Source organism: Nicotiana sylvestris, chromosome 10 (assembly GCF_000393655.2).
Source record: "Nicotiana sylvestris chromosome 10, ASM39365v2, whole genome shotgun sequence".
Taxonomy (NCBI): domain Eukaryota; kingdom Viridiplantae; phylum Streptophyta; class Magnoliopsida; order Solanales; family Solanaceae; genus Nicotiana; species Nicotiana sylvestris.
Window position 1 is genome coordinate 79,890,169 of NC_091066.1, and position 13,231 is coordinate 79,903,399.

The window sequence follows — 13,231 nt, forward strand, 5'->3', positions numbered from 1 at the left end:
AGGGGGGAAAAAGGACGGTGCACCAGAAAAGTGATAGCACCGAAAGACAACCAAAAGAGGAAAGGTGCAAAAAATCAAACTAATTGGTGGTGCAAAGTATTGTGGCTGAGAGAAGCATTAAACATTTGCAGTTAACAAAATAAGGATGTTCCAAAGCCATCTTTGCTGAGATCCTCTTTGAAAGCTCAAAATGCAACATCTCCTGCAATCCAAGTAGCTTGAACAAATTAGCGTATTTACATCAACGAGCTAATCAGGTAAAAACTCAGTCTTCCTGTTATTGCTTGGCAGCCATAAGAATCCAAGTAGTTTGACAGAGACAGACATTTAATGATATTCACTTTTACTTTATTTGATTTTAATTACGATTGGAAACTCCTAGGTTGCTCATGTATAAGGACAACCACCAAGGGCCAGATTGGTAAACGAACAAAACCAGATACTATATACGGAGGTCCCAAAGTCTTGCTGCTCTTGCACTATACGAATTAGCAATTAACTCAAAACGCTCTTTTTTTTTGTTGAAATAGCTAGGGGCATTGTCTTGTCTTGCTATTTTCTCTTTTCGGTGCAACACCTATTTACTAACCATCATTTTTGTTTTGCATTTTTCCTTCTGCATTTTATGTTCCTATTTTTCCTATGATCTCTGTGGTGAAACTAATATTCTCTCCTTTTTGTTTTTCTTATTATCTTGAGCCGAGGGTCTTCCGGAAACAACCTCTCCTCCCCCTCCCCTCCCCCCTCCCTGCTAGTTTCTGTCTTTCTGAGATTTACTTTGGACTGCCAACGAAAAACTCTCTCTCTCTTTCATGCACTGAACCAATTAGCAATTAGCTCAACTCTCCTTTTTAGTATCTCCCTCTCTCTCTCTCTCTCTCTCTCTCTCTCTCAGAACTACAGAAGGATTTCTCAATTGACCTCATAAAACGACTCGTAATAAAGTATTCTAAACAGTGGCTCTTCGAAGTCTCGAGTGCAGTACGTACACGAAAACATCCAGAACTGAATAGGTTTGCAATCTAATTTGAATACAAAAATCCAAACAGTCGCCAAAACTTAGAGGTAAACGAATTTGTACCCCTAGAAACCGCATAAATACAATCTTCTCAACATCATTCGCCTAGTCAAAATTGCAAAAGTACAAACGAATAAACTAAAGGCATTTGAACACCTCTATTGTCACAATCAACTAACATTTCTGCACCTATATAAAGTTTGTGCAAAATCGGAGAAAATATGATAGGGAAGAAAAAGAAAAGGTAATGACTATATTTTGGCAAATAGGACTTCCTCTAAATTTCTTCAGGGTTAAGAGGGGTTCTCATCTAGAATGGCGTGTTCACAGTTGAAGGTGAGGACATCAGGGAAAGAATGTCCGTGACAGAAGCCATGGCACTCAATGCTGCTTTCAGGACATCTTGCGAGCAGCCAGGCTTCACAATTGTACGAACCTGGAAAGAAGTTGAAAATAAAATGAAAAATATGCAACATACCAAAGTCAAAAAAGAAAAATGTATAGACAAGCTTGGATAGTGGTTGGGCATGATAAATAAATGATGCTATGTTTTTCCTTAGGAATAGATATTCTGGTTGAAAAATCAGCACCTTGTCCAGATACTCTTGCAATTTCTTAATACGACCCATGTAGTCCTGGTCTTCAACACAAAGAGTAACAGCCTTTGCGTCAGCACCAGGGCCATCAAACTGGAGGGGACCTGGGTTTCTGTATACATCATCGAGCAAGAACTTTGTTGCATTTTGACTCAATAATCTGCACCAGAGAAAAGAGACAAATCAGGCCCAAAGGCAGGCCAGAGACAAATAAGTTAGATGCACAGAATTCGCTTTGGAATGTGAGTTCTTAAGAAAGCTTTTTCTTGGTATTTACTGTCTACTGCCTACTTTTCAACCACGAAAGTTCAATTTCCTCTGAAGCTTCACTTGTAAATAAGTAAAAAGTAGTGTTATTGACATACTCATATGCTTTGCCCTTCAAATCCACAGTGGCTGGATGCACAGCAGGCTTTCCAATTGCTGCGTTGCCAGGACCACGACCATACCGTTTCACAGTCATCATAGCCTAGAATTTAACCAAACAGAGATAAGGTCAATATTTTTCTCTTCTCTTTTATTTTTATTTTCTGTTAGGTAGTGGACAGAGTGAAACCTTATTTATGTAATTATTACCGCTTCATAAAAAGTGGATAAACTTTAGGGTCCTTACGGGACATCAGTACAAAATAAAGGATGGAGCTTACAGTTATTGGAGCAGCCGCACAGCGCCACTTGTTGACAGGATTCTTCAAGTTAGTCACAGTGGCCATGTAACCATTGAGGCCAGCAGCCAAAATATGATAGCAGATGTGACCAAGTACCTGGCATGTAATTTTGTTACGATCTTTTTAATTCTGTAACAATCTTATATATCTCAACTAAAAGAAAAAGAAAGAAAAAACTAGGAACAAAATCAAAGCTTACATATGCATAGTCACAATCAAACTTTGATGGCAACGATCCCCGAGCTTGATAACCAAAGAAATGGCAAATTGCGTTAAATTTCTTTCCCTTGTAAGTTCCTTCTTTCTGTAAAGTCGCAATATAGACATGTTATGTAAATGTAACGCTGACCAAGGCAAAGAATATCCAGATCATGTGAAACACACTTTTTCAGATGCACCAGCTATTAAAAGTAATAACAATGATCTTGAAAGCAAACAAAAGTTTACAAAGAAAGACTGCTCAGTGAAAACATGGTTACTATTAAATAAGGCCGCATCAATTCTTTAGCAAGTTTTTGAGCTTATGATAAAGGATCCATATGAAATAGCCTATACCCATGTCTGACCCCTTCTACACTGACATATCAAAGCAAATGAAGAGTTTAATTAACATAACCTTGTAACTGGGAGTAGATAACAAGCAGCTTTAAGATTTAGAATTCCTGGGTAAAACGTTATGAAGAAGAGCTGTATTTCATGAATTAAGGAAAGAGAAAATCTTGATTGAATTCTCAGAGGTCTAAACATATTATTCTCCCCACTCCAAATTATTAGTAAAACTTTCCGTCAACAAATCTTGGCGAATTTGGCTGCTGGCCTCAATGGTTACATGGCCAACAAATTCCACTCCAAACTTGATTGTATTAAAGGAAATTATTCTTGTAACTTTCCGTCTAACAAATTCGCCAAGAATTGTAACACAACAACAATATAGAAGTCAGTACACCATACTTACAAGCTGAAAAGCTTATTATTAGTAAAACAACATACTAAATTGTGGTTAGAGATGGGACATTTCATTTATTTGTCCTTAAGCTTATCATTTATTTGTGTTCAGGAGACCAGGTGGGTAGGATCGAAGGCGAGGAATGCAGACGGGTTTAAATTGTGGTACTCCGGACGCGTGAAGGGCAAGAACGGAGTGGGTATTTTGGTGGACAGGGAGCTCAGGGAGTCAGTGGTTGAGGTTAGGCGGGTGAATGACAGATTGATGGCGATTAAGTTAGTAGTTGGAGGGAGCACTCTGAATGTCGTTAGCGTGTACGCACCGCAAGCGGGCTTGGACGAGGAGGTTAAGAGGCGCTTCTGGGAGGGGTTGGATGAGGTGGTGCGGGGTATTCCGTCAACGGAGAAGTTATTTATAGGAGGGGATTTCAATGGTCATATTGTGTCGTCGACTGGGGGTTATGGCGAGGTGCACGGTGGCTTCGGCTTTGGGAATAGGAACGGAGGTGGTACTTCTCTATTGGATTTCGCTAGGGCTTTGTGATCGCGAACTCTAGTTTTCCACAGAGGGAGGAGCATTTGGCTTTGTGCTAGCGCTATGTGGACGGCGAACTGTATTAGGGAGGCGGCGAGAGAGGTGTTAGGGGTCTCGAAGGGCTACTATGGCGGGCACCGAGGCGACTGGTGGTGGAATGATGTGGTCCAAGGTAAAGTGGAAGCAAAGAAAATGGCGTACCTTGCGTTAGTGGAGAGTACTGATGAGGAGCAGAGGAGAGCAAACAGAGTGAGGTATAAGGAAGCTAGGAAGGAGGCAAAATTAGCGGTCACAGAGGCTAAGACTATTGCGTTTGATCGGTTATACGAGGAACCGGGGGGCAAAGGCGGGGACAAGAAGCTATTTCGGTTGGCCAAAGCGAGAGAGAGGAAGGCTCGTGACCTGGATCAAGTGAGGTGCAACAAAGACGAGGAAGGTAGAGTATTGACGGAAGACTCCCAGATCAAGCATAGATGGCAGACGTACTTTCATAAACTTCTGAATGAAGAGGGGAGCGGTAGCATCGTGCTAGGGGAGTTAGGACACTCCGAGAGTCACCGAGACTTTGGGTACTGTAGGCGTATCAAGGTTGAGGAGGTAGTGGGAGCTGTGGGTAATGAGTCGGGGCAAAGCGATAGGACCAGACGAGATTCCAGTAGAATTTTGGAGGTATGTGGGTAGAGCAGGCTTAGAATGGTTGACTGTGTTGTTTAATGTTATTTTCAAGACGAAGAGGATGCCAAATGAGTGGAGATGTAGTTTGATGATTCCGTTGTTCAAGAACAAAGGTGATATCCAGAATTGTAATAATTATAGGGGCATCAAGTTGTTAAGTCATACCATGAAAGTTTGGGAGAGGGTGGTGGAAGGGAGGGTGAGGAGGGCGGTATCTATTTCTGAAAATCGGTTCGGGTTCATGTCGGGACGTTCTACTACGGAAGCTATCCACCTTATAAGGAGATCGGTGGAACAACACAGGGAGAGGAAGAGGGATTTGCACATGGTGTTTAGTGATCTAGAAAAGGCATATGACAGGGTCCCTAGGGACGTTCTTTGGCGATGCCGGGAAGTGAAAGGGGTACTGGTAGCATACATTGAATCGATAAAGGATATGTATGATGGAGCTAAGACTCGGGTCAGGACTGTGGGAGGTGACTCCGAGCTTTTTCCGGTGATTATGGGGTTACACCAAGGATATGCGCTTAGCCCATTCTTATTTGCTCTAACGATGGATGCCTTGACACACCATATTCAAGGGGAGGTGCCATGGTGTATGTTGTTCGCTGATAATATAGTTCTGATCAATTAGTGGTGTAGCGGTGTTAATGAGAGACCGGAGGTATGGAGGCAGGCTCTGGAGTCCAAAGGTTTCAAGTTGAGCAGGACCAAGACGGAATATCTGGAGTGTAAGTTTAGCGGCGCGTCAGGGGAAGCAGACGGGGTGGTGAGGCTCGACTCACAAGTCATCCCCAAGAAAGAAAGTTTCAAGTACCTAGGGTCTATTATCCAGGGAGATGGGGAGATTGACGGGGATGTCACGCACCGCATTGGGGTGGGGTGGATGAAATGGCGGTTAGCATCTGGAGTCCTGTGTGACAAGAAGGTACCACCGAAACTCAAAGGTAAGTTCTACAGAGCGGTGGTTAGGCCGGCTATGTTATATGGGGCTAAGAGTTGGCCAATTAAGAATTCACATATCCAAAATATGAAAGTAGCTGAGATGAGGATGTTGAGATGGATGTGCGGGCATACTAAACTGGATAAGATAAGGAATGAAGATATTAGGGAGAAGGTGGGCGTTGCTCCCGTGGACGACAAGATGCGGGAAGCGAGGCTTAGGTGGTTTGGACACGTGCGGAGGAGAACCATAGATTCCCCGGTTAGGAGGTGCGAGCGGTTGGCTTTGGCAGGTACGAGAAGAGGTAGAGGGCGGCCTAAGAAGAATTGGGGCGAGGTGATCAGGCAAGACTTGGCGCGACTCCAGATTTCCGAGGACATGGCTCTTGATAGGAATGTGTGGAGGTCGAGCATTAGGGTTGTAGGCTAGGGGGTAGTTCATAGTTTTTCCCTCTTTGTACCGGGTAGTCTGATAGAGTTTTGCCTATGTCTGGTAGCGGTCTATGTTGTGTTCACACTATTTTGTTGTTTTGCATATGATTGCATTGTTGCACTCCCTTTCACTTATTTGGTATATTTTAAGATATTATTATTATTCTCTTGCTTCTTTTGTTGTTACAGATCTATTCTTTCGTTTCTTTTCTGAAATTATTATCTCTTCTATTGAGCCGAGGGTCTCCCGAAAACAGCCTCTCTACCCTTCCGGGGTAGGGGTAAGGTTTGCGCAGGGGCGGATTTAGGGGGCGCAACCCTTCGCCGAAAAATTACACTGTATATATAAGGCAAAATCTGTTTTTTATCTCTATATATTAAGTTTTGAACACCCTTAACACAATCCAAAAGTGTAGTTTAGTGGTCAAGGGGGTTCAAAATCTACAAAAGGTCATGGGTTCAATTCCCACTAGCGACAAAACAAAATTTTTGAACCCCCTTCGTGGAGATCCTGCCTCCGCCACTAGGTCTGCGTACATCCTACCCTCCCCAGATCCCACTAGTGGGATTTTACTGGGTATGTTGTTGTTGTTGTCCTTAAGCTCCTACCAGCCATAAGTGTCAGAAGAGAACAACCATTCGAAATATCATATGCAACATTTTAGATTGCAGAATAGTGGGAAATAGAAGCTATACCAATCGCTTATTCATTTCAGTTTCCACAAGATGAGCTATAAGTTTCTCGGTCTCAATCTGTGGAGGAAGAATAAAAGAACAGTCAACTAAACACACAGTCCATATGTATCACCAAACACACCATCCAAATGGGAGAATTAGTTACCTGTGATAGCTGAGCAGAATCATCTGATTCTGGGTACAACAGGAGCTGTAACGTCACAGGCATTTTAGGTAAGAACTATCCAAGTAAACTTAATTTGTCACATCTGAGCACTCAATTCCAACAATACACAAGTGGCACCTGCTTTTTTATAAAGGGAGGCAAGAATTCAAACAGCGCAGATGCCCAAGGTGATAGTTGAGAGGAAATCTTATCAGCAGAAACGCCTTGCCTCAGTAAACCATGAATTTCCTGGAATGCACAGGATCATAAAAAGGCATTATGACGACCAAAAACCATTTCCAAACAAAGACTCATAGAAGCCCAATTAAGGCTTGAAAGTGTTTCTTTTTTGGCCTATTTGTTCTCTTTCCCCTTTATTATTTTCTCTTTTGTCCCTCGGGTAAGTGAAGAGGGCGTGAAAAGAGGACCTTGGGAGGCAGGCTAAGAAAATAACATTCTTTTATTTGCAATTTACCTGCAGTAGAGCATATACTTCAGGAATACTTTCAATAAGTCCCTCTGGCAACAGGACCACACCATGGTTTTTATCTAAATTCAAAAACTTAGTGAGCACACAAAATGTTTGGAAAAACACCTCAAAAGACAAAAGAAGAGAAAGGTAAAGTTTCCATACCTTGTTCAGCCCTAGCTTGAACTGCATCACAAATTTTGTTTGTGATGTCAAAAAGTGTAAGCTTCGATGCAGCTACCTCCTCACCAAGAATCACCTGCAAGATCATTTACCACTTTTCGATAGAGAATGCTTGCAAGTTCTAATAGAGAGCATGTCCTAAGAGCAATATCACTTCATTAGTTTTCTAGTGAAGCCATAAAACGAACCATATTAGGATGTGACTGCAGAGTGCATTCTAAGGCAACATGTGATGCCTTTCGCCCCATGAGTCGGATGAAATAGTAGTACTGAAAAGGAAAAATTACCAGGTTATATAAAAGATTGACAAAGGACATGGGTAGGAAATATAAAGATAAGGTTGTAAGCATAATTCAACAGACAGTCAACACCATCAAAACAAATTTATATAACAGAAATGAAACCCAACAGAAAGGTATGTTTTAAATAACCCAACTATACCACTAGATATTGGAAGAGACGTAAAAGAATGAACGAGTCAATTACCTTTTCTGCCGAGAGCGCATCAGTGCAGACATTGCTAATGAGTTGGGAGTTAACCTAAGATGAAAACAAGGATAATAAGCTTCTGCCCCAAAAGCAATTTAAATTTGTTTCAGTTAAAGCACACAAATAGCATCATAACAAGACTTTCCACTCATGCAAAAGTCATCAAAATGACCTACAACACTCACCATCTGAATGTACTTCACCCCAAATTCCATTCACGTCTAAAATAAAAAGTAAAAAGGACACTCAACCAGTCCACCACATAACCATACGCAAGACCCTCAAACTTAGAGTGGGAAGCATAACCACGAGTCTAAAGGACGATGCCTCTCAAAGTTAAAGGAAACGGTGTTAGAGGTAAATTCTGTAAATTGTAAAAAAACAAATATGGTCTTCAAATGAATTCCTTTCAAATGATTGATATAATTGGATTAATACCTTGCATATTGTGTCAAAACCGACATTTATTTCAACAAACTGATTCTTTAGATCTCCATTTAACGTAACAGGAACTCCTACCACCTGGAGAAAAGGACAATCAGAAAGTATGAACCTTCCCCAATGAGAGGATAAAATGGAAAGGAGAATGCAAAGGTTAATGTTGGAATACTGCAAAAACACTTGAAAAAATGTTAGGTTATTCATTCATATGAGATAACAGTGAATTAGATAAAGAGAACTGCCTCAACTCATGCATACTTTTGTTTGGCATTTTGCTTCGGTAAATGTTTCTGCCAGCTGAGCAGCATCAGTGTTTGATGTTACCCCTTCAAAAGTCAATGCACATGTTAGTATGTATGTGTGTTTGTGTGCGCGGGCTAGCTTGTGCTGGAAGATCCATAATGAACCATAAAAAGTTGCATAATCAATACCTCCAACAATGATAAGGGCGTCCAATTTCAAAGTTTTGCATGCAGCCATCGCGGCATTAACTTGCTCGGTCGATCTAATTTGATCTTTTGTCCGGCCCAGCATGTCATAACCACCTTAAATGGGACAAATCAACTAATGATAAGCTTAAAGATAAAGTGGAATAAATACCAACTTCATCCAAAACCAGGTTTTACCTTGATTCTTATAGGTGGAAAGAACATCGTTGGTGATCTCTAGGGTTTTCTGAGCAAATAAACCTTCAGAACCACCTGTTGGCACATGTAAAGAGACACTCATGTTAACTGTGTTAAAGTAGGGTCTGCTAAGGGTTTAGTGCCCTGATGTCCCAACAATAGATGACAAGACGATGTCAACCGGGAGAGTATGAGAAACGATCTTGAAATCAAGCAGATTTATAGGAGAGTACATGAACAGATGCATCACAGAACATAGAGCACCAACATTTTTAAAAAATAAATAAAATAAAAAATACTTACCCAAAAAACCAAGCAAAGTGCTGTTAGGATTGTGAATTTTAAGAGCGTCATGAATACCCCATATTACATTATGCCCTCCAGGTGATTGTCTCCCACAGAAAACAACTCCAACCCTAAAAGGAAAGAGCACACACTCTGAACACATTAGATATCAAAAATGTTTGTGATGCAGTTAAAAATCAATAAAGTTCATTTCATGGAAATATGTCTCAGTGAGCTTTTGCCCTTATGTTTATACATGAATTTAATACATCAGTGTTGACAGGAACCGTTAGTTTAAGTCCCCTCAGTTAGATCCAAAGACAGTAAGTGCTAGAGGAAAATTAAAACTAAAAGGAAAAAATATTCAATCACCAAAACAGAAGAATAGTCATACACCTACGTTCAACATAGACTTGGTGCAAAAATCTCATGGTTTCATAACTGATGCCATTAGGAAGTAAACTAAAGAATTATAGCGCATACCTCTTTGCCGGATGCTCAGTAATTATCTGAGCATCAGTGACCTTAGCAGTTGCCCTAAGAAAATGGGCTAAGGGCTGACCATAAGTGTGAGGAAAAGACCGACTTATTGTGTGTTCACCAGAGGGATCTGATGCAGTGGTTGCATCACCTAGCTCTACCCGCACAGTAGTGCCCTGTCATAGTGAAACAAGAATATAAACTCATGATTGAAGACGGAAAAACCTTTCATCCAAAAAGAGTTAGCAGGATTGAATTCTCTGAGCATCTTGTGTGATCACTTCGAAGAGCAATATTTTGGTGAATATCAATATCATAGATACAAAGAACTGGGATCCCATATCATAACCAATGATAACAAGACTTGAACACTATTCAAGGAAACAATCCAGCGGAAGCTGGTAATCAATCAACAAGACAACACATCTAACAAGATAATCAGATAAAACAACTGAAAAACTTCAAAACATTATTGTATACATTGCAGAAAGTATATACATAATTCATCCTAGATTTTGCACTAAAAAATGGAGTGCAGTTTACATATGTTCTGCTAGGATAGGGACTCCATATGCAAAGTCTTGCCTTGGTTATCCATCAAAGAAGAGACAATTAGCATATGTTCCTGGAGGCACGCTTGACAGGAACCTTTTTTTTTTTGATAACCGAGACGGACTTGTGGCGCAACGTCTGGGACTTGGTGGATAACGGACCCACCCCTTTACTCTTCTCCACTTAACTTCCAAGCATTTATCTGCAGCAGGGACCGAACCCGTGATGTGTGGCTAATCGTTCACATCACAAGTTAAGTTCTTACCACTAGAGCAAAGCAAAGCACTAGACTCTTACACTAGATTAAAGCACTTTTTTTCTTACTTTTTATAACCGAGAAATCCCCGAAGGCCAATGGTGCAAGGTTTGAAACTCAATGGATAATGGACCCGACTTGCCCCTCTACCCTACTACACTTAACATTCTCCTTTTTTTTCCTTCTCAGAACTACTCGATCACCATACCTTTTTTTGGAGATAGTGGTGCCCGGGCCAGCTTGACGCACCTCGACTATTCCACCAGGCGCACAGGTATCGGGTAATTAGAATCACCTAATTTCTTTTTGGCCTCCGCTGGGATTTGATTTTTAAATTTGATAAATCGTATATAAACACAATGACTAGTGTCAGATCTACTATTAGTATGCGGAGACAAACCATAAAAACACGCATTCCTCCAGATATTATTGCTGATTTTCAAAATGTTTAATATACGCAAGAGTGAAATAAGCGGACAAACAATGAATTATACACAGATGGGCAGAAAAAAAGAGATGAGGAGAAACCTGAAGACAAGGAGGAAGTTCTGGTTGGTACTGAGATCGATGTTTTTGCAGATCAGAAAGTTCTCTAGCTATTCCGTAATCTGCATCCATTGTGATATTCGCCTACAATCACTCGTGTACCCTTTTATTTGTTCTGTTTATATTGCAGGGATTCGAGCACCCGGAATGACAAAAGTACCCTCATTGCATAGTTGTGTAATTGTGGGGAGAGGGAACTGATATGTTAAGTTGTTAACCAAATGTAGTTTAATTTATCTTTAAAAATCAATATTAAGAAATTGTGAAATTACTTTATGGGATAATTGAAAATTTTATTTTTATGAGTTGCAGTTTAACATTTCTTTTTCTTGAGTTATGATTTAAAACCACTTCAACTTTTTTCTTTATTTTTATGCTTTGGTAATTGAACTGTTTTCTTTATAATAATTGCGTTATAAATATAATTGTATTTACGGTGAATGTCTATATTTAAGAGAGATTTCCGGGTTTGTTATTTGGTGGCTAAGTCATTTTTCCCCTATAAATAGAGGGATTCTATTCAATTGTAATTCACCCAAAATCAATAAGAATTCTCTCTCTCTTTCTTTGCAATATTCTTCTTTAATATTTTATCACACCTATTAGCGAGATTCCAATCAATTGAGTAGATGCTTTGGGATGCGTGCATGGTGCTCAACTTATATATAATATTGAGCATAATGATTATCAATTGTTCCATGAACTTCTTTCGTGAATAAATTTTGGATTTAAAGTAAGTATTTTACCTTATTTTTCTCTTTTAAATTCTTGACATTCTATAATTTGATTTTAAATACAAGCAAAGATAATAAATTGTTAATATAATGCTAATAGAGTTTGTAAGAAATTCTAACCTCCCGAAGTGGTAAAATATATGTGCCTTACCAGGGTCAAATTCATATATAATTGTGGACAAAGAAGTGAAAACTCGTCCCATTGAATTTGCTTCATTCTCATTCTCATTAGAGAATGTGACAACAGTATGTGATAAGTCTGAAATAAGACAAAATTATTACTATAAATGTATCAATGGATGTAGACGTGGCAATAGACGAAATTATAATCGTCATCATTGTGGTCATGAGAACAATAAGGATTCTCAAAATAGTCATTCAATTTGTGAAAGTAATATTTGTCTTCGATTTGACATGAGATTTTTTAAAGCACATATAAATGATTATGGTCCATTTATGATGTGAATGTGATAACGTGTGATTTTAGAATACATATTCATTCTTGAAAGAATATAAACGTGCTAGTGGTAGGAAATATATCACACTTACCTCTAGAAGGAGGTTTGAGATGAAATAAGAAAATATTTTTGTTATTATGGTATGAATGGTCATTGATCACATACTTATTATGATTATGCCAAAATATTATGGCAATGTGATTATTACAAGGCAAAAATAATAGAAGTAACATATCTTGCCTATAATGATTTTGACCATGACCATAATGGTATAACTTTCTCCTTAAAAGAGATATTCACCATTTGGACGTTGATGAATATGTGGTAGTACAAAATTAATTGAAAGCTCTGGAAGAGCCAATTATACCATGTTGGAGAAATAAAATTGATTATCAATAAGGTATTGTGTCGTAGTAAGTCTCAAAGAAACTTATTTAGTTTCTAAAGTATTCGCGAAAGCGGTTGGTTATATTGAGACTATAAATAAAGGAAAGATTTAATATCTTCTATTACTACAACTTATAGCGTGGTAATATGTATGTGAAAAGCTGTCCGTTTTATTCTCCAATTTGTACTACATAAATAGAAGAATGTCACGACAAAGTGTAAGTTTATTGATATAAAACCTCATACCATAATAAACTTGAAGTTTATTGATAATTGCACACGTCATGGTGTAAACCTGAAGTTTATCAATGTTGATAATTTATCCAGTTGGCATAATTGATTTAGCCATGTTAATTTAAGTATGTTGTGGAAAAAAAATGAATTCACATGGGTAAATATTAAAGAACTAGAAAGTTCTCTATGAATTCTCTTATGTTGATTGTTCTCATCAATTAATAGACCAATTAAAATTGGGATTGAATCTCATGAATGCTGGAAATATCAAAGGTGAATATGGGCCTATTCACCTGTCATGTATACCACATAAGATGCGTGTATGATATGATTATATATGTGATTATTAACCTGCAATCTGGTGTTTGCAAGGTAACTTGCTCATTAATTTAATTTAGAGCAAAAATTTTAGATTTTCTATTCAAGACAGTTCATCTTG

General features: G+C 39.0%; 1 protein-coding gene across 1 annotated transcript; it reads right to left on the reverse strand.

The window, feature by feature from the left end:
• Positions 1–998: 998 nt before the first annotated feature.
• On the reverse strand, positions 999–11,083 carry LOC104212151 (pyrophosphate--fructose 6-phosphate 1-phosphotransferase subunit alpha). The gene is made up of 19 exons (XM_009761349.2): positions 10,962–11,083; positions 9,629–9,801; positions 9,164–9,276; positions 8,861–8,935; positions 8,666–8,779; positions 8,493–8,560; positions 8,232–8,315; positions 7,791–7,844; positions 7,493–7,573; positions 7,287–7,380; positions 7,128–7,201; positions 6,791–6,901; positions 6,653–6,697; positions 6,508–6,564; positions 2,482–2,586; positions 2,262–2,378; positions 1,980–2,083; positions 1,609–1,774; positions 999–1,454 (listed from the first exon to the last, which is right to left on the reverse strand). Exons 1-19 carry the CDS (start codon positions 11,049–11,051, stop codon positions 1,329–1,331), a joined length of 1,851 nt encoding a protein of 616 aa, XP_009759651.1. The 5' UTR covers positions 11,052–11,083; the 3' UTR covers positions 999–1,328.
• Between the last annotated feature and the right edge of the window lie 2,148 nt (positions 11,084–13,231).